Source organism: Semicossyphus pulcher, unplaced genomic scaffold (assembly GCF_022749685.1).
Source record: "Semicossyphus pulcher isolate SPU_LCO1_2020_fin unplaced genomic scaffold, fSemPul1.0.p SCAF_48, whole genome shotgun sequence".
Classification (NCBI taxonomy): domain Eukaryota; kingdom Metazoa; phylum Chordata; class Actinopteri; order Labriformes; family Labridae; genus Semicossyphus; species Semicossyphus pulcher.
The window spans coordinates 464,613-492,112 of record NW_027211724.1 but is presented as its reverse complement, the minus strand read 5'-3'; the positions used below and the strand labels follow the sequence as shown (position 1 = coordinate 492,112).

The 27,500-nt window shown below is 47.2% G+C and overlaps 1 protein-coding gene across 13 annotated transcripts in view; it reads right to left on the bottom strand.

Annotated features, from left to right (window-relative positions):
* The window catches only part of rapgefl1 (Rap guanine nucleotide exchange factor (GEF)-like 1), a 38,763-nt gene extending 13,002 nt beyond the window's left edge, over positions 1-25,761 (bottom strand). For all 13 annotated transcript variants that reach the window (XM_069680838.1, XM_069680832.1, XM_069680844.1 and 10 more), the window contains exons 1-10: positions 24,697-25,761; positions 22,581-22,870; positions 9,472-9,550; positions 4,959-5,208; positions 4,671-4,768; positions 4,457-4,569; positions 3,083-3,250; positions 2,891-2,988; positions 2,497-2,619; positions 648-826 (exon numbers count right to left, since the gene is read on the bottom strand). In XM_069680838.1, the coding sequence (XP_069536939.1) occupies positions 648-826; positions 2,497-2,619; positions 2,891-2,988; positions 3,083-3,250; positions 4,457-4,569; positions 4,671-4,768; positions 4,959-5,208; positions 9,472-9,550; positions 22,581-22,870; positions 24,697-24,899 (1,601 nt within the window). In that variant the 5' untranslated portion in view covers positions 24,900-25,761. The remainder of the gene's footprint in view (positions 1-647; positions 827-2,496; positions 2,620-2,890; positions 2,989-3,082; positions 3,251-4,456; positions 4,570-4,670; positions 4,769-4,958; positions 5,209-9,471; positions 9,551-22,580; positions 22,871-24,696) is intronic.
* Positions 25,762-27,500: the final 1,739 nt, after the last annotated feature.

The following is a 27,500-nucleotide window of genomic DNA, read 5'->3' as shown; positions in this document are numbered from 1 at the left end:
ATCAAACTTCATTAGCTTTAAGCACACACACACCTCTTACTGTCATGACGTTTGTGATTAATGGCAGAAACCCTGGAGCTCGTTCTAAAACATGACGTGATGTTTAAAGACACGCCGACGTGCAGCAGCCCAAAACCTAACAAGGTAAACATATCAAGAAGTCCTGTCGTTAACCTGTAGGCACACCTGAGGGTCACACAGGTACAGGTGTAGAGGACACAGAAAGAAGTGAAGAGAATCACTGTCTGTCTGTTTCCCCTGAAACGTTTGAAACGTCCTCACAGACGAGGACATGACATCACGGTGTTAACAGAGGTCAGAGCGCCCTCTGCAGGACAAACAGTCAAACAGCTTCAGTGAAGCATGAAGGTACAGGTGTGTACAGATGTGACTGTGACAGGTTAACAAGAGGCTGATCTCATCCGATAAGACTCGAACTGTAAAATATTAAAGTGCTTCATTAAAATATTGATGAGATTATTATTATTAGATTAATCAAATATTCAGCACTAAGTCTAAACAGAGACGCTCCTGACAGTGAGCTGTTATCTGACTGGATGCTGAGTTGGTTTATCTCCTGTGAGGAAACAGACTCTCATATCTCTAGATAAAGCTCATATTGTGCACAGTCTCCTGCGTGGACTCACAGGGCTGCGATCTTGATGAACTTGCGCAGCAGCTGGATCCTCTTGGGCAGCGACTGACACTGCAGGATCTCGGTGGCCACCCAGTGCTGCACCTCGCTGCAGCGCTGCAGGACCAGCTCCAGGTTCAGGGGGCGCCAGCGGGACTGCTCTCCATGAAACACGTAACACACAAACTCCACCTGCAGCAGACACCAAAGAAGAAGAAGACACGGATGAAAACTCTGCCTGCCTCCCAAGTCTCTTATTTGATAGCTCCTCGCTCCTCGCTCCTCGCTCCTCGCCCGAACCGGAAGTAGTTCCGGAGCCGCCATATTGAGGACTGTCTCAAAGCTCTTATCGCTGCTCGGAGGAGCGAGGAGAGAGGAGGGAGATCCGAGGAGCGATAAGCGAGGATACACGAGAGCAGCCTCCACGGGAGTCTTTTACTGGCCGACACGCCCCCTTATTACAGATCAGTTAGTGATTGGACGCTGCAGCAGATCGGACTTATGTGAAACTTCACAACATCACCGGAGTTTCATATCGCAGAGAGGAAGAAGCGGACCTTAAAACAGACTTTATAGGGCGCCTTGAAACCGACTATAAACAACGTCGGTATAATGAGTTGGTATCTGACAAGCTGAGATCGTTTAGAACGAAATATTGATCATAACTTGTCGTAAAATATATAAAATGCAGTGAATAACTGCACATTTGATTTGTTTTCTGAGTCAACATCTGATTAGAAATAAGTTGTCTAAAAATCAAAAGCGGCAAAAACAGATTCATTTCTATTAAATGTAATCTAAAGAAATACCTCTTGTCATGATCAGTTATTCCCCTGCTAACTTTTATTACAGATGAATGAATGAATTCAGAGGGAGCAGGAGCGTCAGCAGGTAACACTTTTTACGTGTGAGCGTGATCATCAGTGAGGTCGGGCTTTGATCAGCGTGAATTGATTTCTATTTATCCTGAAACTTTGAGCCTAATCAATAATGTTCATAGTTCATGAACAGACAGTATTTGGGCTTATTAAATAATTAACTCAGATCAGATGATCAGTGATCACAAATGTAAATAATGAACAAATAATATAAAGACACAGTGCTGGTAAGAAATGTCCGTCTGGCTCTGCAGCAGGAACACAGACTGCAGCCTGTTCTTCATGTGCAGGTGTTTGTTACACAGGTAACAGGTTACAGAGAGGCAACACTGTTACTGTGCGTTTTATTAGAATGAATACAGAGCACATGTGTGCAGACACAAACAGTTGTTAAAGCAGACTGACAGCTGATCCAGCAGTGATCAGCTGACGCGATCATCACAAACGGACGTTGCAGCACGTGACGCTTCATCGGAAAGGACGTCTCATGTCTCTTAAAAAACATTCCCTCGTTTCCTCTCTCCTCTCTTGGTTTCCTCGCGTCTCTCCATGCATCTCTGGTGGGAGGGACTAAGACGCAAGTGAACGACGCAAGTGAAGGAAACATGGATGCAATTTAAGAGACTTGGAAGCAGCCTCTGACTGCAGCTGTCTGTAGGATATGTTACAGAAAGGATCCCTACAGAGAGAGACCTTTGAAGGAAGATGGTTGTTTTAACCACAAACAGACGTTACCTCGCTCTCTGCAAACACACCAGACTCCATTCATAAAAACAGTCATTTTAGAGGTTTCAGAGTGTACAACCTCACTGACTAATGTAAGGAAATCACCATAAACAACCACGTTTGATGTTTTATGATAACAAATAAAAGTATTTCTTGTTTTGTGACTTTGCATGAATAACAGTAGCTTTAGTGTTTTCTTCACTTTCTGCATGTTAATACACCAGAAGACAGATCCAGAATAGAAAGCATCAGCCTGACCTCGTGCACGCAGCTGAAGAGCTCCCAGTCGAACACCACCAACTGATTGGCGACCTCCTCGGCTGACATGTCGTGGAGTTTGCTGTCGCCTGGCGTCCAGTGGATCTCCTCAGGAAGAGGAAGCTGAGGGCACAGGAAGTTACATCACAAATTACAAAACACAGTCTGTTTTTGTCAAAGTGTGTCACATCTTCAACCTGACAACAACAGCTCTGTGACAGCTCCACATGAGCTTCTGTGGAGGCAACAAACCCTCCAGGCCTCCAGGGGGCGGTGGAGGGAACATCTACATCTTTTTATTTAACCTTTAAATAACCTTTAATGCTCTGTTGTTGGCTGCATATGCTCTTTAGTAAATCAACACATTTATTTAACGAGTCAGTCCGTTTCTCACCAGTGAGTCGAGCTCAGAAGGTTCACAAGCGAACAGGTGTGTGTTGACTCCCAGCGTGGTGAACACGGCCTCGTCACTGGGACGAAACACGGCCTTCTCTGAACACAGTCATTAGAACATTTACATTAAAGATATAATGAAGAAAATATATTATTATTGTGTTTGAGGTCAGAGAAGTGATGGCTGTCTGACCTCCGGCTGACGTGACAGCCACCAGGATGAGGTGTCCGGGCAGAACGGGCTGGTCTTCGCTGTACTGGAGCTTCTCTCGGACCAGAGCCAGAATCTCTCCGACCCGGCAGGACAGACGGCTCCTGATGGTGACGTAGGAATGATCCGGAGTGTAGACCCTGCAGAAGACTGGACACACACACACACACACACACACACACACACACACACGTGGAATAAACATTCAGTAATGGTGTTTGAGACACCCAGAGACTGCAAGCAAGGACACTGCCTTACAAAAAGTTATATTAGCTTAAAGTTAGCTTCTACATCCTGATCATTTTTAGCTAGTTTTATCATAAGCTTCTGGGATGAGCTAGTTTAAAGCCTCTGGGTTACACTATGGTTAGCTTATAAGCTGAAGCTAACAGTGATGCAATAAGCATTTAGGTTGTATTAGCTGACAGTTAGCTACGAGGTCCTGTTAACTTAGCTTCTACGTTCTGTTGGTTTAAGATTAGCTTTAAGGTCCTGTTGGATTCAATTTAGCTGATAATCATTTGCTTCTAGGTCACATGACTTTAGACCTAGCTTTGGGGTTCTGTCAGCTCACTGTTAGCTTTTAGCCTAAAAGCTAACCATAAGATGAACATATGAATCTATTTCACTTCTCGGTTGTATTAGCTTAAGGTTAGCTTCAAAATCCTGTTCATTTAGACGGGATATAGTTTTTGAATTTTACAGTTAGCTTTTAGATCCAGCTTTATTGGAGTTAGCTTCTAGGTTCTTTAAGCTGACAGTTAACCTATAGCACCTGTTAGTTTAGATCTAGTTCCTACAAGCTTATAGTTAGCTAATATGTCCAGTTACTTCAGTTAGCTTCTAAGGTCGATTAGCATACAGTAACCCTGTACTTTAATTTATATCTGATGGACAAGAAGCTTATTATCAAACCTTTGCACTCTCTCCAATATAGCCTATGGTTAGCCCATGTTAGCTTCTAGGTGCTATATCGACAGCTTAGAGTTAGCCTCTCATTAGCATTAAGCTACCTTCTAATTCTACTTATATTCATGCTTATATTTACCTTCTGTTGGCCCTGGCTTTACTCACCTAACCCAGCTGCCTCCAGGGAGGATTAATGACTAGCTTATTAGCTTAAAGCTTGTTAGCTAACAAGATATGACCTGTTTATAATCGTGTGTTTTGATGCCGCTAGGCTAGCAGTTTCTTCCTGCTTCAAGTCTTTATGCTAAGTGTGTGTGTCCTGGGTGTGTCAGTCAGTTTGTGATTTGTATATCCAGACCACAGACTGCAGGTGTGTTTGCATTTCAGCTGTGTGTGTGTGTGTGTGTGTAGACAGATATGATGTGTGTATTTCAGTGTGTGTCGTACTCTCGTCGGAGCCTCTGAAGGCCTCTCGGGGCTGCAGGCAGGCGTCGATGCGTCTGAAGTGTCTGAACAGAGGACGAACCTGCTTCTTCCTGCTCTCCTTCTCCTCCTCAGAGCTACACACACACACACACACACACATCTATTATATTTATCATGTATATAAATATATATTTTTTTTTGTGTGTGTGTGTGTGTGTGTGTGTGTGTGTCTTACGGGCAGTGTAAGATCTCGGTCCATCTCTGCAGTTTGAGAACGTCCTCCACCAGCTCAGGATACCGACTCAACTCCTGAACCGCACACAGGTACAGCTCCTACACACACACACACACACACACACAGGTGTATATAAGCACAGAGTGGTTTAGGTTAAAGAGGTCATACTGGTGTAAATATGCTGTTGTTAATTGTATTATGTATGAAATGAAAGCGTTATGATGTGTGTGTGTGTGCGTGTGTGCGTGTGTGTGTGTGTGTGTGTGTGCGTGTGTGTGTGTGTGTTACCTTGGGGAAGCTGTTGCTGCGCTCCCCCTCCTCCTGCAGCAGCTCTCTGTAGGTGTCCAGGTATCGAAACGCCACGTTCAGCACCGCCTGCTTCCTCTCTGCTTCGTCCATCGCTCCATCACTCTCCACCTCTGTCTCTCCATCCCTCCTCTCCTCTTCTCCTCCTCCTCCTCCTCCGGCCTTTCTTCTCTCCCATTCTGCCTCCCTCCCTCCCACTTCTCCCTCCTTCGCCTCCGTCTCCAGAGAGAATCTGGGGAAGTTTGAGTTAAGGGGGAAACTGGAGGAAACAGTTTAACCAGAGTCCAATCAAACAGTGTTAATCACATTATTCATTTCAAACGTGTCTCTGTACTGACGGCAGCTTAATGAGCTGTGGATCCACGTTTCAGCTCTGAGGAGAGACTGTAACTACAGAGAGACGGAGCCGCCATGATGACCCACATATCACTACACACACACACACACACACACACACAGACACACACACAGCTGCCTCAGTCTCTTCACACACACTGTAAAAACACAGTAAAAGCAGTGCATGCAGCGGCCTGAGGAGGGCGCCATACTTTATAATCCTGCTGCTGTTTCAGAGGAGAAGCTGAACTTTCTCTCTCTGCAGCTCAGGAACACACGCAGCTTCTCTGAAGCCTCTCTCATGCACTCCTGACCATTCCCAGGAAAGTCTATGACAGTCTGCACCAAAATGTTCCGGAGTGGCCCCTTCACGCATGTCCCCTTCACGCATGTCCTCTGTCACAAACGTCCCCCTTCACACACGTCCCCTGTCACACACGTCCCCTTTCACACACGTCCCCTGTCACACACGTCCCCTGTCACACACGTCCCCTGTCACACACGTCCCCTGTCACACACGTCCCCCTTCACACATGTCACCTGTCACACACGTCCCCCTTCACACATGTCACCTGTCACACACGTCCCCTGTCACTCACGTCCCCTGTCACACACGTCCCCCTTCACACATGTCACCTGTCACACACGTCCCCCTTCACACATGTCCCCTGTCACACACGTCACCTGTCACACACGTCCCCCTTCACACATGTCCCCTGTCACACACGTCACCTGTCACACACGTCCCCCTTCACACATGTCCCCTGTCACACACGTCACCTGTCACACACGTCCCCCTTCACACACGTCCCCTGTCACACACGTCCCCCTTCACACATGTCACCTGTCACACACGTCCCCTGTCACTCACGTCCCCTGTCACACACGTCCCCCTTCACACATGTCACCTGTCACACACGTCCCCCTTCACACATGTCCCCTGTCACACACGTCACCTGTCACACACGTCCCCTGTCACTCACGTCCCCTGTCACACACGTCCCCCTTCACACATGTCACCTGTCACACACGTCCCCCTTCACACATGTCCCCTGTCACACACGTCACCTGTCACACACGTCCCCCTTCACACATGTCCCCTGTCACACACGTCACCTGTCACACACGTCCCCCTTCACACACGTCCCCTGTCACACACGTCCCCTGTCACACACGTCCCCTGTCACACACGTCCCCCTTCACACACGTCCCCCTTCACACACGTCCCCTGTCACACACGTCCCCTGTCACACACGTCCCCCTTCACACACGTCCCCTGTCACACACGTCCCCCTTCACACGTCACCTGTCACACACGTCCCCCTTCACACATGTCCCCCTTCACACACGTCCCCTGTCACACACGTCCCCCTTCACACATGTCCCCCTTCACACACGTCCCCTGTCACACACGTCCCCCTTCACACACGTCCCCTGTCACACACGTCCCCTGTCACACACGTCCCCCTTCACACACGTCCCCTGTCACACACGTCCCCCTTCACACACGTCCCCCTTCACACACGTCCCCTGTCACACACGTCCCCCTTCACACATGTCACCTGTCACACACGTCCCCCTTCACACACGTCCCCCTTCACACACGTCCCCTGTCACACATGTCCCCCTTCACACACGTCCCCTGTCACACACGTCCCCCTTCACACACGTCAGGTGATGTCATCATGGAACACAGATTAGTTGAAAATGGCTGCACAGACTCGGTCAACCTGACTGGGCCTAGGACACACCCCCTCCGTCCTCATTAATCAGGGTTACGTCCTGATGTGTGTAACTAAAGACGTTCCGACAGACAGACAGGCAGGCAGACAGGCAGACAGACAGGCAGACAGTCAGACAGACAGGCAGACAGACAGACAGGCAGGCAGACAGACAGACAGACAGACAGACAGACAGGCAGGCAGACAGACAGACAGACAGACAGACACGCAGGCAGACAGACAGACAGACAGGCAGACAGACAGACAGACAGACAGGCAGGCAGACAGACAGACAGACACGCAGGCAGACAGACAGACAGACAGACACGCAGGCAGACAGACAGACAGACAGACAGGCAGGCAGACAGACAGACAGACAGACAGACAGACAGGCAGACAGACAGACAGACACGCAGGCAGACAGACAGACAGACAGGCAGACAGACAGACAGACAGACACGCAGGCAGACAGACAGGCAGACAGACAGACAGACAGGCAGACAGACAGACAGACAGGCAGACAGACAGACAGGCAGACAGACAGACAGACAGACAGACAGGCAGACAGGCAGACTCTAAATGTCATTAAACTAAAGTCACTTTTCAGTCCTTCTCTGATGTTTTCAGCTGCTGCGACAAACTGACGCTTAAATCCCGTCCATGAAATCAGCTGTGCTGTTCTTCTATCCTGCCAGCAGGCCGACACCAGAACCACCAGAGACTGACTGCTCGAGCACATCTGCATGTCTGTTTCTACATGTGTGTGCAGAGAGGAGGGTCTGCATCCTGTTATATAACGCCGCTAAAGACAAACCTCGAGCCGTGTGTGACTCTGACGTCTGTGACTCAGTCTGTGTTCTGAGATGTGGTTTGAACAACGTGCGAGGACAGGCCGAACGTCTCGTTGTGTTCGTCTCTCTAACAGAGACCGAGCTGATTTCTGTGTTTCTGTCAGCAGATGAAGACGAGCGTTTCTCTCCGTCCAGCCCTCCCACTCTTCGTCCGCCCACATCCCTCTCTGCTCCACTTCCTCCTTGCAGCTCTCTGCTCTTTATCTGTGTGTGGGTGAGTGTGTTCACGTGGACGACCATCGCTCTGTCACTGCACAGGAAATAAAACACATTCATCTGCGTTTAAAACAACGCAGCATCACACTGTTAACCTGCTGGTTGAAGTCAGCTGTCGTCTTCGTCCGTTTCGGTTCAGATGCTGCTGTTTGTGATGTTTTATCTTGAACTCGTTTGTCACACGTGTTCAGAGCAGATGTGGCTTTAGATTTTATCATCACACATGAAACCAGATGATCTGATTTAATCAGAACAACAAAGAAATACAATTTGCTCTGCACCGAAATATTTCACGACCGAAGCTCCAGCCCCATGCAGCGCGAGTGACCACACAGGGCTAGCTGGTTGAGCTAACAGCTAACACATCCCATCTCCTGTCCTCTCACAGCTGGTTAACCCCCCTCCTCCTCCTGAGCTGTGTCTGATGAACTCTCCTGCTGCTTCCAGCTCCTCGAGGCTGACCAGTGCCCAGTGTGCTGAGCTGTTAGCTCGGATCAGAACCAGGATTTCGCTGATGGACACCAACTACCGGCGTTCTGTTCCAGCTGTGGAGCGCCTGTCCATCTGTCTCCACTGAGTGGCAGTTTCACTGTATCTATCAAGTCACAGGTGGGCTGAGATCTGTCTCACTACAGCGCTATGAAGCCACAACAAACAGATGTTACTGAGATTTAATGACAATAAACAGGCTGAGAGGATGCTGAGAGAACTACATCAGGAGGCAGGTTTGTACACAGGCTGAGCTCATGGTTTGTCAGGTCTGTCTGTGAGACGACAAGAACTTTAAAATGAAAATGATCTCAGTCCTGTTTTTTTGTTTTTTGTTAGCACCAGCACACATCCTCGTGCTGCACGATGCGGGCTGCTGACTGTGTATAAAATCTTTTCCATTCAAAAATTAACTTTTGTTCTGAACCCATTTAAAGAGTTCGCACGTCAAAGCCAAAAGCAAACGCACAGCTTTCAGTGAATTCACGTCCCGTCTAAAGACGTCCCCGACCGACGAGCAGTTCTACGGACAGGTCGTGGCTCGTTTAATCACCTCATTTAAACTAAAGTGTTCTGGAGCATCAGGACATATTTACCACTCTGCTACAAGGACATACAAAGCAGCTATAGTGACAAAATATGAACTTTACAAGCGCACACAGGAAGCAAGCTGCCTGTTAGCAACAATGCTAACAGCTAAAGCAGTAAGCTAAGCGGTACATTTCAGCTCAACTGTCAAACACGTGCATGGAGGCTCATGCTCACCTCTATTATTCACACACAGTGCTGTGAGCACATTCTGTCCAGGTAATTATGCATGAGTGTGTGTGTGTGCGTGTGTGTGTGTGTGTGTGTGTGTGTGTGTGTGTGTGTGAAGGATACTGCTGCAGCAGAACTTGCTGGAACCTGTCGGCCGTCAGGAAGATGGGATGTGTCAACATGAAGTCATCCAGCAGAGTTTCTACACAGAGACACAAAGAGAGAGGTCATTTTTACAGAGTGCACTTGAACACATCACCAACATTAAACAAAGCTGGCTTCTCAACTGACGATATGAAGCCTCGCCATCTTGGTTTCCTGGAGCCGGAGTTGGATGAGGGTGGAGCAGGACAGGAGGGAGGGGTTAGCTAACGCTAAGCTATCAAAGCTAAACAGTGCTTGTGGCTAATTCATTAGCTGGTAATGAGCTAGTTAACCATCATGTTTACCACACAGGAGATTCCAGTGGTGATGGCTGACTGGAAATGATCCATCAGACTGAAGAAGCTCAGAGAGCTCGTGGGACGTAGAGGAGTGGCTGCTCGCCCACCTGAATCTCCAGTGAGAGAGCGACAGGTGAAGGACGAGAACCAGGTAACTAAGAGGACCCGGTCTCCTCATCACTTCGGCCCGACGACGTCTCTGCAGGAGCAGCCAACAACAGTCCTGACTGCCTGCCTGGGCCGCCACAGATAAGAACAAGAGGTTTCAGTGGTCAAAACACGACTTACAATACATCAGATATATTTAAAGTCTATCATACACACACACACGCACACGCACACACACACACGCACACGCACGCGCACACGCACGCGCACGCACACGCACGCGCACACGCACGCGCACGCGCACGCACACGCACACGCACACGCACACGCACACTCACACACACACACACGCACGCGCACGCGCACGCACACACACACACACACACACACACACACACACTAAATATAGGCCATGCAGACATATTTAGCCTGGTTGTTTCTGATTTGCAGAGCAGAGCTGAGGATCAGTCGGTGTGTACAGAACCGTAGAGACACAGTGACCATGTTTTCACTGCAGACACAAACATTCACATCAAACCAGTTTTTAAACTAAATCTGGAACAAAGACGGAGCAGCTGCAGCAGGACACGTCTGTAATTTAACATGCAGCTAAAACCAGAGCAACACTCACTCTGTGTGTGTGTGTGTGTGTGTGTGTGTGAGAGAGAGATGCATGCTGCAGTGGGCGTGTCCTGTCGGGGTCCGCCTCTCTGCAGGCGGTTACCATAGAGACACCACGTTGCCGACATTGAGAGGATGAGGAGGAAAATGTGAGAGAAGAAACACAGAGAGAGAGAAACAGCGTCATATGTGTGTGTGTGTGTGTGTTTGTGTGTGTGTGTGTGTGTGCGTATGTGTGTGTGTGTGTGTGTGTGTGTGTGTGTGTGTGTGTGTGTGTGTGTGTAACTGGTAATGGACTTGTGATACTGACGATGTGGCTGATTGATCGGTCACATAATCGATACTTGACTTGATTTATCCGGACAGTAAATCTCAGCGGCTGTTTGAGGTTCAGTTTAACAGATGATCAGAGTTATTGATCGTGTTCCTTTAATATTAATTATCTGCTGATACCAAAACGATCACATTCTTACAATCACCAATTATCAAACAAAATGAAAGAATCGGACACACTTTATTTTGCAGGAGCTTCCCGTGACCAATAAAAGCAGTACAGTGCAGCAAATACGCAGTACTACACAGAACAGGACAGTACAAGGTGTACAAAAACACAACAGGACAGTCAGACGCAGTATTTATCGTACAGAAATGCAGTCGTACAGAAACACAGTATTTTCATGTACAGAAACACAGTATTTATCGTACAGAAACGCAGTATTTTCATGTACAGAAACGCAGTATTTTGACGAACAGAAACGCAGTATTTATCGTACAGAAACGCAGTATTTTCATGTACAGAAACGCAGTATTTATTGTACAGAAACGTAGTATTTTCATACTAACGTAGTATTTTCATGTACAGAAACGCAGTATTTATCGCACAGAAACGCAGCATTTATCGTACAGAAACGCAGTATTTTGACGTACAGAAACACAGTATTTATCGCACAGAAACGCAGTATTTTGAGGTACAGAAACGCAGTATTTTGACATACAGAAACGCAGTATTTATTGTACAGAAACACAGTATTTTGAAGTACAGAAACGCAGTATTTTGACATACAGAAACGCAGTATTTATCGTACAGAAACGCAGTATTTTGAGGTACAGAAACGCAGTATTTTGACATACAGAAACGCAGTATTTATTGTACAGAAACCCAGTATTTTGAGGTGCACAAATGCAGTATTTTGAGGTACAGAAACGCAGTATTTATTGTACAGAAACGTAGTATTTTGAGGTACAGAAACGCAGTATTTATTGTACAGAAACGTAGTATTTTGAGGTACAGTAATGCAGTATTTTGAAGTACAGAAACGCAGTATTTTGAGGTACAGAAATGCAGTATTTATCGTACAGAAACGTACTATTTTGAAGTACAGAAACGCAGTATTTTGAGGTACAGAAACTTAGTATTTTGAGGTACAGAAACGCAGTATTTTGAGGTACAGAAACGCAGTATTTTGAGGTACAGAAACGGGGTCATTTAACGGTTCAACAGTTGAAACAAAATGTTAATGATCTGAAACACTGAGATTAAAAATGTCCTTTGCAGCTCAGTTTGTGAAAGAAGCTCTGCTCCTGCAGACGGACTCTTCAGGACGCCCTGTTACTTCATTAACATCAGTCTCATGTTTGGTGTCTGTGAACGTAAATATCCTCAGACTCAAACTCACAGCTAACGTGAGCAGGCAAACAGGCTCATATTAATGAGAGTGCAGGCAGAGCCATGTGAGGAAGGACGAGCAGAGCTGGTGTGAATGTGGAGGACGAGTGTGAACGTGGGAGGAAGAGGAGAGAAAGCAGCTGAATCCAAACGGGATGTAAAGAACGCCTACGAGGAGGCCGAGAGCCAGAGAGCGAGAAGACTGAGAGGACAAGAAGAGGAGAAATCTGAGGAAGAAAACTGGTTTCAAAATGAGGAAATAATTCTGAGAGCAGGATTAAATGTGATGCACGCACAATTCTTTACATCTCCACTTCAGTCTGAGTCAGTCTGACACTCACGTCAGGATTATGAGACTGTAACGATCGACTTTCTGCACATGTCTGTGCTGCTGTCGGACAGGAGAGGACAGAGACACCAGAAACACCTGCGATCTGAAATCAGGTGAAAGATCTTTGTGTCGACATCAGAGGACAGACACGCCTCCTGAGGTGAAGCAGACGAGCTCAGACTTTAACATCGTCTTTCATTTCACTTCTGTTCCCAACAAACTCAAACTGTTATTATTTCACCTCAACATAAAGTTTAGGATGATAAACGCTGACCGTGTGACTGACAGCTACTAACGTGCTGCTATGACGACGTGTTGAAGCGCCAACACTCCTGTCAGTCGTAGCTGAGGGAAGAAACAAACACTGCTTTCTTAAAGGACAATTATTCAACAGCATCACAAGAGACACACTCACAGTCACCATGAACACTTCAGGAGTCACATGACTTCCTCTCTCTCTCTCTCTCGCTCTCTCTCTCTCTCTCTCTCTCTCTCTCTCTCTTCCTCCCACTCCTCTTTCAAATGTCTTGTTGAGAGCTGGTTGCTATGTGAACAGCTGCTAAAGTGCCTCTTATGTATCTGCGCACACACACACACACACACACACACACACGCACACACACATGTCCATACACTACACACCTAAAAACACACACTGTCTCCTGCACAGTTAAAGGAAGCTGCAGGTGGAGAGGTCGAGCAGACGGAGGAGAGAGTGAGAGAGAGAGAGAGAGAGTGAGAGAGAGAGAGAGAGAGAGAGAGAGAGAGAGCGACAGGTAAATGAGTGGAAAGCTCGTTCACTTCTTTATCTGAAGAAGTTCAAATCCTCCCACTCCGAGCGGCTCGTCACGCTGTCGTCTCGTCTGCAGCGGGAATCAAACCCACGCCATCACACGGACACAGACGGTTTCCCCCGCAGAGAACAAAGTTATAAAATAAAGTTCTTCATTGTGGTGGAACATCAGGTGAGTTCTAACGTCTCTCTAATACGAGCAGTACTGCATCAGACACGAGAACTTTAAGGTCCTGAAAGCTGGTGCGTGTGCTGAAACACGGAGGCAGAGGAGGAGAGCAGCCGCAGCACCGTGACCCGTTCCTCCTGACTGATGTATCACTGTGGCCGCAGCATGGTGATGACGCCGGCGCGGCGTGTGGCGTCATGCTCGACGAGAACACTTCATCTGATCTGAATCTGCCAATTCAGCAACCTTAAAACAAATGTAAGAGGTGTGTGACGTGAGAGAAGAAGGCTGCATGAAATGGAAACACAGGTCAGAGGTCAGATTCACACACCAAACTCCTCCGTCAGCCCGAGAGAGCCTCCACCTGCAGGACTCACCTTGACCTGACTGTCAGTGCTGTCAGGCATTCAAACACCTCACATCATGATACTGTCAGTTTAACTGCTCTTTACATTTTAGTCCTCTCACGTCTGAGTCTGAACAGAGAAGCCAGCTGAGCTACAGTTAGCCTGTTAGCTCAGAGCCAACCTGCATCAGAGTCACTGCTTTGTAACCGAAGCTGCTTCATCACGTCGACTTTAATCTTCAGGTTGTTTGTGTCAGGACGAGGAGACGGCTGTGGGTCATTCAGCTCCGGACTGAAACCTGACACGTCCATGATGAACGCAGACGCTGGTTCAGCCTGACGTGCGGCTCGGAGCGGACCCGCGCACCTGAACACGGACGGACTTTACTACAACTAGCTCACCTGTGCTAACGTTAGCTCCACTCTGTTAGCTAATGATGCTAACTGTGAAGCTAGCATAGTGACAATACTTCACAATAAAGATTCATTCAGGAGAAATGTTGTTTACATTCTGTCTCACAGGTAACTCTGCCTCACCTGAACACCTGCCTGCCCCGACACGCCTACCTGTGTGTGTGTGTGTGTGTGTGTGTGTTATATAAGAAGGTTTGGCAGGTTTGTTCCTCTTTTATGAAACTGTCAGGAAACTTATTGTCTCTGTGTGTTACCTGCCAGGCAGCACACACACACACACACGCACACACACACACACACACACACACACACACACACACACACACACACTAAGTGATAATATTATTGGGTGGCAGACAGATGTCGCCCGCTGGCTGATTGTTGTTTTGTTTCTGGAGCTTTAAAATCCTCTGAACAGCAGCTGCTCAGGTTTATATCCGTGTGTGTGTGTGTGTGTGTGTGTGTGCGCGTGCGTGCGTGCGTGTGTGTGTGTGTGTTTTAACAGAATAACAGGATGTAAATATGATGATAATATTTAGACGTACAGGGTTCTTTGCAGCTGAACGATGCAGCTAGCTTGTGATGCTAACCAGCTGTTCATTAACGTGAAACAGATCTGCTGATCACAAATGCAACACGTTCGTACAGCACAGGAAGTGATGTCACAGACGAGGGCGGGGCACACGTACACACATTAATTGTTTTTTAAATCCTCACTGCCTGAGCAACACACCCTCACACACACCCTCACACACACACACTTTTAATAACCTCAATCATCACTGTGTGTGTCTGTGTATGAGGGTGTGTGAGGGTGTGTGTGTAAGACTGATGCAGATAATCCTGGTTCAAGGTTCAGTCTAACTGCACACACACACACACACACACACACACACACACACACACACACACACACACACACACACAGGGACATGCATTCTTCAGGATTTCAAAACAAAGTGCACCATGGGAAACGAGCGGTGTTAAGAGACACGCTGCTGCGGCCAACACACACGAGAGCTGCTCTTTGGTTGGTTGGGGCCTGTGTTCACTTTCATCCGTCTCTGGCTTGTTTTCAAATGATACATGTACAGGTTTTAACACACACACACACACACACACGTGCGCGCTCTGTATGTGCTCTGTATTCTTGTGTGAAACTAAATGACTCCTGCCTGTATAATTTATGACCAGGGTGTATGTGTTTAAATCTGTGACATAAGCTGAAGGTTTCCGTGCCGAGCAGGAGAACCTACTGCACATGCTCAGTGGGCTATGAAACTGGAAGCAGGAGAGAAGCTTTGAGTCCTTCACACAGGTCTCTGTAATAAAACGTTCATGGTTCACATCCAGGTTACGGCTCAGTGAGGGCGTGGCCACACCTCGATCAGTACTGAGCATGTGCAACCCTCAGCAGAGACGAAGAAAAGACGTCTCACTCCTTAGCTTTTTCCATCATCAGCACACAAACAGCGTGTTTAAATCAACGTCCCTTTAAATGTAAAGCGTACATTTGGGTTTGTTGTTTGTTTTTGTGGCTAAAATACAGAAACGTTTAGAATAACACCTGTTCACACCTGTCAGCATCAGAGCCATGACATGCCCCCCTCCCTCACTGTAAACAGTAAAAACTGCTTTGGCAAAGGTTGAGAGTAGTAAAGTGTTTCTGTGTGTGTGTGTGTGTGTGTATGTGTGTGTGTGTGTGTGTGTGTGTGTGTGTGTGTGTGTGTGTGTGTGAGTGTGTGTGTGTGATGCTCCTGACTCGGGCAGGTAAAACCAGCCAGGTGAGAATCAGTCGTCAGAGAAGTGACGTGGAGCACGAGGAGCATCAGAACAAAGCGACTCTGAGAGAAGAATGTTAAAATTCATAAAACAAAGAGGATGTGAGGCGTCGCTGGGACTGTGTGTGTGCGTGTGTGTGTGTGTGTGTGTGCGTGTGTGTGTGTGTGTGTGTGTGTGTGTGTGGTGGGTGTGACGCAGACACACAGAGCTAAAATAAAGCTGGATGTGGGTCACACTGACTGAAGGGATCAACAGGCTCAGCCTCTGCAGTAATTAAATATGAAACACGGTGTAATTTTCCGGCTGCAGACGACGTGGACTCAGACTCTGAGTTTGTCTTCGTGTCTGACGGAGACTCTGCGTTCTCTGGTACTCAGAAATCTGACTCTTCTTTAGCTTAAGAAGCTCGGCAGCTAATGCTATATAAGCTAACTACAGAAAGAGACATTCATTTAATTTCCCAAAGCCCGTGACAAAAAAAAGTAGCATGACAATGCTAACCTGCTCAGGCTGCTGCTGCTTTAAAACATCATGATGTGAAATGTTCTGCTGGTTTGTTAAAAGCTAACAAACAGTAGCCTAGCGGTGCTGCGCCTTGTTTTATTCAACAGGTTTGCTAACAGGCCAGCTACCTGCTCCATCTCTTAGCTCAGGTTACATTAGCAAAAGCACCACAAGTCTTTAGCTTTTCTTTGTGTCTTGTTAGCAGAGATGTGGACTTCAGACTTGGTGACTTGGACTCAAGTCGACTCGAGTCACTGTTTTGATGACTTGGACTTGACTGAACAAAAAATAAATGACTTGACACTTGACTTGAGGCACGATGACTCGGATGACTTGTGTGTGTTCATGAGTTTGAATGTTAGCTGTTAAATATAAAATGATATAATTCAAACTTTCTAACCATCAGGTCTGTACGCAGCGCAAACTGGGAGTCATGATTGGAGGACTCAAAAAGCTCCCTGTATGTGATCGTCATGATTGGATAACTGGCTGTCAGTCAAACTCCTCGCTATGGCAACACACAACATCAAAGCCCCCAAAGAGAAGCCTCATCAGTCGTACTAGTTACTCCTCAGCACGCTCTCAGAGCAGACCATCATCATGTCTGCGTCTGTGCCAAGATAACACAGATATAATTCACTGTCAGACTCTTTGAACAGGTTATATAAACTGGCCAATAATATAATAATCATCAACAAGCCATCAATTAACTTCCAGTACATGAAAGCTAACGTTATGTTGATTGAATAGGTTCTCTTTTGCCAAAATTAAACTGCCAGTAACTTAACACTGCCAATGTTGTGTTAGCTTCATAACCTGTTAGCTTGCAGTAGTTTAGCATGGCTATATCACTGCTAAGTTAGCCTTGTTGAAAAAGCTTATCTTCCAGTAGCTTAACACGGCTAATCCTATGAAAGAAATAAGGCCTGTTAGCTGACACCACACTGCCTGTAGCTTTACTCTGCTAACGTCACGTTAGCATGTTATCCTTTGTCTGGTTCAGGTCACTGGTAGCTTCGTTATAAGTGACATATTGGCAATGTGTCATGTTAGCCAAAACTGAACTCCTGGTAAGTTAACACAGCTAATATCAGGTTAGCTTTGCGTTAGCTGAAAGTGATGGCTTTGCACAACTAATTTCATGTTAGCTTCCTGTTGCTAAAGATAATATTGCCAATAGCTTAACACCACTAACAATATCTTCATGCTCTGTTAGCCAACAACAAACTGCCAGTAGCTCAACGCCGCTTATGTTAGCATTAGGTCCTGTTAATTGACATTTGTTTACTAGTGGTTTAGCACCTTGAATGTTATTTTTTAGCACTGCTAAGTTAGCTATTTGTTCAACCTGCCGTTAGCTTTAATGGCCAATGCTATGTTAGAATGGTATCCTGTTAGCTAACACTGAAGTACTGCTATCTTCACACTTTAAAGTCACATTAGCTTGGTTTCCTGTTGTCTGATGTTGGATTAGCATAGCCTATATTAGCTTCCTGTCCTTTAAGCAAACAAAATGCTTTGTCCCCTGTGGAAGGGGTTAGCTTAGCTGACACTGAGAATTTAATCAACTACGTGAAAAATGTTTCATCTAATAGGCCCGGGATAAAACGTCTGTGAGCATAAATCGCTTCCTTTTTCAGGTTTAAATAAGGTCATTAAAGTTGGTGCATTTGTAGTCCATTAACCACCACTGGATATTTGTAGTCCAAAGAGTCCCTGCACTCAAAGATACGCCTGTGACATCACATGTTGTGTCGTACGTGTAGTCTGTGTTTCTCAGTGTTACTCTGAGAACAAACGTGAGCACAGATCTCAGATCAGAAATCAGCAGCTCAGAGCAAACAAATCTTTACCTTCGTAAAGTAACTGTTTGTGCTGCTGTGATGTCACAGTCCCACACTGCTGCCACTTCCTGTCCCCTCTAGGCCACCGTAGAGACGTTTTGGAGTGGAACGCGCAGCCTGAGGAAAATCTGTCAGACTCACTGAAACAACAGATCTGAGTGTCACATGATCAAACGTCATCATCATGAGATCATGTTCATAATCCATTCTAATAATTCACTCACTAAAAAGAGACCATCTGAGATTTAGCTTACTTCTGTTTTATGAGATTATAAACTGTTCAGCAATTATTTTAGAACAATTATCAATAAAAAAAATAATAGATAATGAAAATAAGACCTTTATTGTGAAAGAGGACAATTGTCTATTGAGCCACTTTTACACGATGTGACTTCCTGTAATCGAAGGTTGAATCACATGTTTGTAAAATGACGTAAAGAACAGGAAACAGTGCGTCAGTCATGGATCAGCTGACTCGTTCTGCTTCTCTCTGCAGCAGAACGACCACTCGCCTTTTGTTCTGCTGCAGGAACATTGTTTAATTCATGGTGACACTTTGAATGAAACAGAAGAAAACAAAGGTGTGGGGTCCTCTGCTGTGTCACGGTCATCTGAAGACGTCGGAGCATCTGCACCTCTGAGAAGGTTTCTGATAAACGATTGATTGATTGAATCGATGAGAACACCACAAAATGATCCGCAGCCTTATTCAAACATTGTGAACTCTTCGGACTCACTTACAGGATCAGTTTTATCTGAACAAATGTTTCAGTTTGTCTCATTACAAGCTGCTCGCTCACGTGAACATGAAACACACATCAAAGACTGAAGAGTAAACACAAACAAACTGTCGCCAATAAGAAGTCATTAAAGATAAACACACAAATCATTGAACATCCAATCAGCTGATCGATTAACTTTGTCAACACGTTTCTGTTTCAATCGTCAAACTGTCTCTGAACATGAGCTGTGATGTGTTACATAATAATAATACTGTGCAGCGTCCAACACACACACACACACACACACACACACACTGAGCTGTAATAATGCCTCCTTTGTCAGAGTTTAACACGATGAACGTGTTGGATTATTCATGAATGTGACGAGTGCAGAAAAGAAAAGTCCTCATTACTTAATAAACACGTGTGTGTGTGTGTGTGTGTGTGTGTGTGTGTGTGTGCGCGTGTGTGTGTGTGTGTTCCTCTTACATATCAAATAAAAACTTTATTTGTAATAACGTTTATTCTGATGCAGATTGAGGTCGTGTTTCTTTGCTCAATGACGCAGGCAGCGTAAAGTCTGAGTGAATATTCGCTCTTTAAACTGATGTTGGATAAAGATGATTGACAGCTGATGATGATGCATTCTTCTCTCTGACAGGTGTGATGAAGGTGATTATTAATGTAATCCACCAGGAGGTCTTTTGTGTCTCTGCGGTGAGTTTCAAACGGTTTGTTCTCTCCCTGCAGGACCAAAATAAAGCAGAAACACTTCCGTGGCTCTCACATGAAAGCAGAGAGACGCTCCTGACAGGAGACGGACACACTGCTCCTTTAAGCCTTTACAGACCTGTCAGTGCCTACGTGTGTGTTTATGCTCACTGTGACGTCACTTCCTCCATGACTTCAGGTGCTTCATGTCTCTGAAGCGTTCCATCCTAAAGGCTCAAGTTATTCTTTAGATCTTTGTAATCAGGACCACAGAGCAGACGCTCTTCTGCCTGCACGTCCTAATGATGAGCTAACGTGATGAAGTGGTCGCTCTGTGACGCTTCGGCTCTTTAAAGAAGCTCAGTGTGCTAACAGAGCTAATACTGCAGGACGACATGAGGCCTGCTCTGTCCAACACCTGCATAGAGCTCTCTGTACTCACCTCACTATCAGAAGCTAACAGCATGCTAACCAACTACAACCAGCTAACATCATTTCAAGCTAGCTAGCATGTTGCTAATACTGCTATAATCACAGTGAGCTACGTCATCTTAGAAGATATTGATCCTCCACTCTGATCTAGCACATAATGCTAGGCTAGTTGGCATGCCAGGATAACAGCCTATTTCAGCTGCTAGCCTGCTAAGTTAGCTAGCATGCTAACAGAATACAGAGAGAGCAGTTTAAAGGGCCCGAGTGAGCTGCTTGACATTTAACATCACAGCATTTAATTACAGAATATTATTAAAATTACAAACAATTTTATTTATTTTAATTTCAGAATAAAAGCTTTTTAAACATTTTTCCCCAAAACACTTTAATTTATTTTATTTTGAAAGTCTGAAACATTTTTATTTGATTAAAACTGATCAAAGATTTCAGCAGTTAAAATAAATCTTTGATATCATTTTGTTTTGAGGAAAACAAACACACACACACACACACACACACACACACAAACACACACACCCTGCAGCGCGCACACACACACACACACGCACACACACAGAAAGGCATGCAGGCAAACATTCCTGCAGGAGCACATAGGTACACGCATGCATGCACACCCACTTCAACTGTAATAAGCAGGCTGCTTTCTGAGAGAGGAACGGCAGCGATTATGTAACCACACACACACACACACACACACTGCAGGAACAGTGTGTATGACGTGAACTATGAACTGAACATCCTCCTGCAGAAACAGCCTGAATCTGTCGCTCTGCTCAGTGGAGGTTTAAACTCGTTGACTCTCTGCAGCAGCTGAACGTCTCTTTGACTCCCTAAAAGTCTCTTTGACTCTGTGCAGCAGCTGAACGTCTCTTTGACTCTCTGCAGCAGCTGAACGTCTCTTTGACTCTGTGCAGCAGCTGAACGTCTCTTTGACTCTCTGCAGCAGCTGAACTACTCTTTGACTCTCTGCAGCAGCTGAATGTCTCTTTGACTCTCTGCAGCAGCTGAATGTCTCTTTGACTCTGTGCAGCAGCTGAACGTCTCTTTGACTCTGTGCAGCAGCTGAACGTCTCTTTGACTCTGTGCAGCAGCTGAACGTCTCTTTGACTCTGTGCAGCAGCTGAACGTCTCTTTGACTCTGTGCAGCAGCTGAACGTCTCTTTGACTCTGTGCAGCAGCTGAACGTCTCTTTGACTCTGTGCAGCAGCTGAACGTCTCTTTGACTCTCTGCAGCAGCTGAACGTCTCTTTGACTCTCTGCAGCAGCTGAACTACTCTTTGACTCTCTGCAGCAGCTGAATGTCTCTTTGACTCTCTGCATCAGCTGAACGTCTCTTTGACTCTCTGCAGCAGCTGAATGTCTCTTTGACTCTCTGCAGCAGCTGAACGTCTCTTTGACTCTCTGCAGCAGCTGAACGTCTCTTTGACTCTCTGCAGCAGCTGAACGTCTCTTTGACTCTCTGCAGCAGCTGAACGTCTCTTTGACTCTCTGCATCAGCTGAACGTCTCTTTGACTCTCTGCATCAGCTGAACGTCTCTTTGACTCTCTGCAGCAGCTGAACGTCTCTTTGACTCTCTGCATCAGCTGAACGTCTCTTTGACTCTCTGCATCAGCTGAACGTCTCTTTGACTCTCTGCATCAGCTGAACGTCTCTTTGACTCTCTGCAGCAGCTGAACGTCTCTTTGACTCTCTGCATCAGCTGAACGTCTCTTTGACTCTGTGCAGCAGCTGAACGTCTCTTTGACTCTGTGCAGCAGCTGAACAGCAGCGTAAGCACACAACACGTCTTCAGCCATGAAATCCTCGGCTGCAGATATTAATGATTATATCTATTATCAATGAATCTATGGATGATCATCTTCCCACAGACACACAGCTGAGATGATCTGGACAAACTGACACCAGCAGAGATTCAAAGACTTGAAGACGTCTGGATGTTAAAATAGTTGCTGATAAATGTTCTGACAGCCGACTATAACTGTTAGTCTGTGGACAGTTAGTTAGCTTCCCAACAGCTGCTGTGCTTGTGTTTCTCCACATGTAAAGAGCTGAACGTGGAGAGATGAAGAAGTGTAACGAGTGAATCAAACGAGTGTATTTGCTCTGACGTAGCTGTTTACAAACAAAGCAGCGGCCATTTGGAAAAATTACCTGAAGGCCAAACGAACCTCTGATCAGTGCGTCGGATATATTTAACATCAGAAAACTTCTGAACCAAGATGAACCAGCTTCCTGTCCACAGTCTCTGCTGAGCAGCTGCTGGACGTTCAGGGTAAACAGGAAGTGAAACACCAGAGCGTGTGTTGAACGGCTTCATGTCTTACCTTTACAGTGAGCGTGACGTCTTCCCGCCACGCTGTCCAGCACGGCGAGCGTCAGGTTGTCGGGTGTGTCGGGAGGAAGTGGCGTCCCCCCTCCTCCCCCGCTGCTGCTGCTCTCGGTGATCAGGCTGGCCTCGGAGCTCTGCTCGTCGCTCGACAGAGACGGACTGCGGACGTCTCCTCCTCCAGAACCGGAACCAGAGCCAGAGCCAGAACCGTTAGCGCTGCTGGGTACTGACACCAGACCGGTCCCTGTGGCTGAGGGCCAGGAGGGGGGGTCCTCGCTGTCAGGGCTGCAGGGGGTCAAAGGTCAAAGTTGGCTGAAATGTTCAGGAGGAAATGTGTCTCTTACTTTCTCATTTCTTATCATGATGCCCGACCTGCAGCGAGGTCGTCAGCATCAAATGTAAACAATCGGAGCGGATGAAAAGAAATGATCTAATTATTGATAACTGATCAGTGTGAGTGATTTGACCTGGTATCACGTCAGCCGACACGTTGTTGACCCTTTCAAGAGTTCGTAAAAGAGACGGCGCTCTGCTGGCCCGGCTGACTGCAGCTCCTCGTTGATGATTGAATTTCCCAGAGGGAGTCATCCCAAAGGGATCAATAAAGTTGAGTCTAAGTCTAAGTCTAAGTCTATGATTGGCCTCTGTGTGTGAGGTGCTTCATGGGAAATGTAGGAGCTTTACTTTGGTTTTAAAATCAAAATCTCTCACTCACTTGATGGACGTGTGAAACTGAATGTCTGGAGTGTTTGTGACACAGTGAAACTGGACTCGACTGAGGGATGAAGGAAAACTGGTAAATCTGGAGCACAAACGTCGATCAGGTATGAAGCACAGCCCCAAACTGCCCCGGGGTTACAAACCTGTGATGCAGCAGAGTGAAGGTGTTCCATAATCACACCTTTGTAGTGTAGTGAACGGTCCAATAATCCCCCAACCGGTACTTTTAACCTGATAAAGTCCAAGTTAAAGACCAATTTTTACACATTTTAGGCTCTAAATGACTCACAGGTACACACAGTGTGAATGTCTCTAATAGATGTGTTCATCCTGCAGCAGTGAAACAGGCTGTAATGGCTGCAACATAATCCTTGATGGGTCAAAGGTCGTCCACTAAAAGTTCTTGTTGTTTCCACTGACAGGCTCAGATTGTCATTCTGTAGGTGCGTTTACACAGCAGGAACCAGGGTAGCTGACTTACCACCTAAAAGGTCCCTGCTCAGGGGGGAGGGGGTAGTACTTTCCAAAGGTCCAGGAACTTTCAGGGCGGGGCTTGCAGTGCTGATCGTTTCTGATTGGACGAGTACTCACAGTTTTATTTCGCCCACTAGGGCTGCACGATAATGGAAACAAACATACGTAGAGATATCTTTTTGTTTGTTCTGCGATATTTAAAACAGGAAATGATACCACATTAAAGTGTTGTCCATAGAAACTACTAACAATTATTTGTCTTATCATTTGAGACTTTTAAGTCTGTTTTCCTTGAACATAACATTTTATCACTCCTGGTTCAGACACCCTGATGAGGCAGTAGGATCGCTCAGGTGGAGAGACAGGTTTTTATAACACAAACACAAACAGACCTGTGGGCTGCTGCTGTTATTTATCCGCTATGTCATCAAGTCACGGAACCGTTAAAGTCAACACCACGTCCGCTCCGTGAACCGTCCGTTTATGTAGCCACAGCATTAACCCGCACTATCAACGGACGGTTCACGGAGCAGACGTGCAGCAAACACACCAGACTCCATTGAGAAAAACAGTGATTTAGGCTCACAGGAGCTGCTGCTCTGCTGCTGCTTTAGATTGTCTTCAGTGTTTTATGCAACATGAACACACGATACATGAACCAGCTCACATGTGGAGGCAGAGGCAGATCAGCAGCTCCTGATGATTAAAGTCCGAACACAGCTTCCTTCATGTCTGCCCGCTACAGTTACCACTAACACATACGGGGGGGCAATGGGGCCCTTTTTTGCCCCTGTGCCTCCTCAAGGGTGAGTGCGGCCCTGCCAGGTCGGGTTCAGGTTGGTTCACATATTTGAACTTTGTCATTTAAAAGTGTCTCCATCCCCCCCCCCCCCCCCCCCCCCCTTCTCATGTCTCACCTGAACACCTCCCGGGCCTGGCCGCTCTCCGGTGACGTCTCCCTGAAGAACGGGACGACCCGGGACAGGCTGGCCCTGCGGCGGGACGCCCCCGTGCCCCCGCCGGCCTTGTCCGCCACCCCGCCTACAAAGCCCCCGGCCCGGGTCAGAGCCGTGGTCTGCTTCTTCAGGAACTTCTCCAGCGGCTTCATCCCAGCCGGCATGGTGGGACGCTGGGTGAGGAGGGGGGGTGCACGGGGTGGGTGGTGGGGGTGGTAAATTAAAGGATGGCGATGCAGAGACAGGGGCGGAGGGGGGGTTGGCTCCTACATCATACGGCCCACGCAGGTCGGGGTGGGCAGGTGTGAGCAGGTGTAAGCGGACCCTCCGAGGAGCTGCTGGAAGAACAGACCGATGTTAACCCATCTGAGGAGGTGCAGGGAGGTGCTGCTGGAGGAGAGGTGGAGGTGGGCGGTAGAAAGACCTTCTCTCTCTCTCTCTCTCTGATTTCCCCGCACCGATACAAATCCCCCCCCCTCACACCGATAAAAGCTCCCAGAATCCCGCTCCGTGTGTCCGCAGCTCCCGGCCGCTCCTTCTCGGCCGCTCCTCCTCCTCCCCGCGCTCCTCCGTGTAAACACCGCGCGGCGGCTCCGGCACCGACCGCTCCGTCCGTGGGCGGAAAACGCGAGAATCAGAGCTGAAACGGCGCTCCCGCTCTCCCCCGGTGCCTCTGCAGACCTCCGGTGAGTCCTCGGTGAGGAGGACCGGGACACCGAGTCCGTGTCGAGTCAGCAGCGGCGGATTCCTCCGCGATATCTCCGGATGAATGATCGACGTTACCGTATTATTTTCTCCTCCTCGCACACCTGGAGGAGGAGAACCCGCCCGGCCCGGTGCGTTTGGGTGCTGTAGGTTTTCTGAGCTGCAAGCGCGGTGTTTTTTCTTTTTTCAGGTCAGATACCGCAGAGTCCGCGCGCTTCTCGGTCCCCCCTCACCGCCGAGCTCTCTCTACCTCTCTCTCTCCCCCTTTCTGCTAAATTAGTGGAATGAGAAGTGACTCGTAACATTCGCACTCCTCCTCCTCCCTCCTCCCGCTCTCATCTGCTGCAGTTGCGCGCTCCCGTCAAACGTACGGGCCGGGCGCGCGCATGCACATTTACTTCCAGTGCTGTAAAATTGATGGAAAAGGAAAAATCCCTGACGACAAGCAGCAGAAAGATTCATCATTTACTGAGACAGAACTCAGCGAGGACTCATCAAACAATCCGGATTATCCAACTGACCCGACGGAGGGAAAAGTAGATCCTTAATTAAACTGGAAAACACTACATTCAGTCAAAATGTTCTACAGACAAAGTAACCATTGTACATCGTAATAATGATTATTATAATGTTTATGTTGTTATTATTAACATCATGATGTGCCTACAAAGGACAAACAGATCCTGACCTGCGGCTGTAATGAAGCTGTGTCTCTCTTAATAACAACAGACGCTATAAATAAATGTCATTACAGTCAACGTGCAGCTTCACATCAGACACCTTCAGTCAGCCTGCAGCTGCAGCTGCTGCTCACAGACACATGTGAGGCCTGCACACTGAGTAACATGTGTGACAGTAACATGACACTGTGCTCTCCTAGTGTCTCTGCAGGACCACCACAAGGGGGCAGCACAGCAGGGACACGATGCTCTACATCCGTGGTTCTCAACTGGTGGGTCGGGACCCAAAAGTGGGTCGCAGAGCTGTTTTCAGTGGGTCACGGATGTGTGCTTGGAAACAAAAGTTGATGCTGCGCTTTTATTTTGAAGAACATGGGTTTCCTTTGACGTACATGCTGTAGTGTAGTTTAGTCAGGTGTTCGCTGATGGGGCAGTCCCAGCTACAGGTCCATTCTTGAGACGGGATGAGCCGACAGTAGAGGGGGGAGTTTCCTCTTCCGCACTGCCCCCGTTTGGTCCGACTGGTACACTGCGGTCTTTAGTTGACACACTGCGATGTTCCGTTCCTTCTCAGGTCCAAACCGCACCCCTGGGTCGTGATTGGTCATTAAGGCGCTTGTGGTGGTTCCTGAAGCGAGACCAGTACAGAACCACTGCTCTAAATCATCATCACAAACAGCGTTCAGACTTCCCATTCAGCTACGTCATGAACACACCTCCGAAGGAGCAAACAGGGGCCCGGCGTCCGTTTGAAGAACCTGTCCTCGTTTCTGATTGGAGGATGTCACAGGTGACAGTTTCAAAGGGAGACAGTTTTGGGAGGTTGTGAGAATATTTTGGGGACATTAAGACTTTTATCAAAACGAGGAGTGAACACATTTCCCGATATTTGGAGGCGAGGACGCTTTCTTTAAGAAGAGACATGTTAATGTTAATGAAGCGAGTGTTCTCAAAATGTTGGCTTGTTTTTGAAAAGAACATTTGGGGTCAAATGAGGATCACTGATGAAATGAGCAGTGAAGACATTTGTTGGGTCGCTATGAAACATGAAGTTGATTTTCTGCCGTGGGGACATTCGAAGAAGTTAACAACATTTGTCTTAAACGAGGAGCGAAGACTTTTCTGGACTTCGTGGACGTTTAGACCGACAGACAGTTTGAGCTGCGAGGACGTCTGTGAGAAACGGGGACGTTTCCTCCTCGACGGCTCGACGGCTAGGACTCTGTTTTAGGTTTCTAGTTAGAAACAGGCTCAGGTGAGAGACCTCACAAGTACAGCAGTGAGTGTGCGTGTGCGTGTGCCAACGTCCACATGTAAACATTTGCTGAGTATTGAGCTCCAGTAGAGTCACATGACCTGTCATTGATCTGTGTGTGTGTG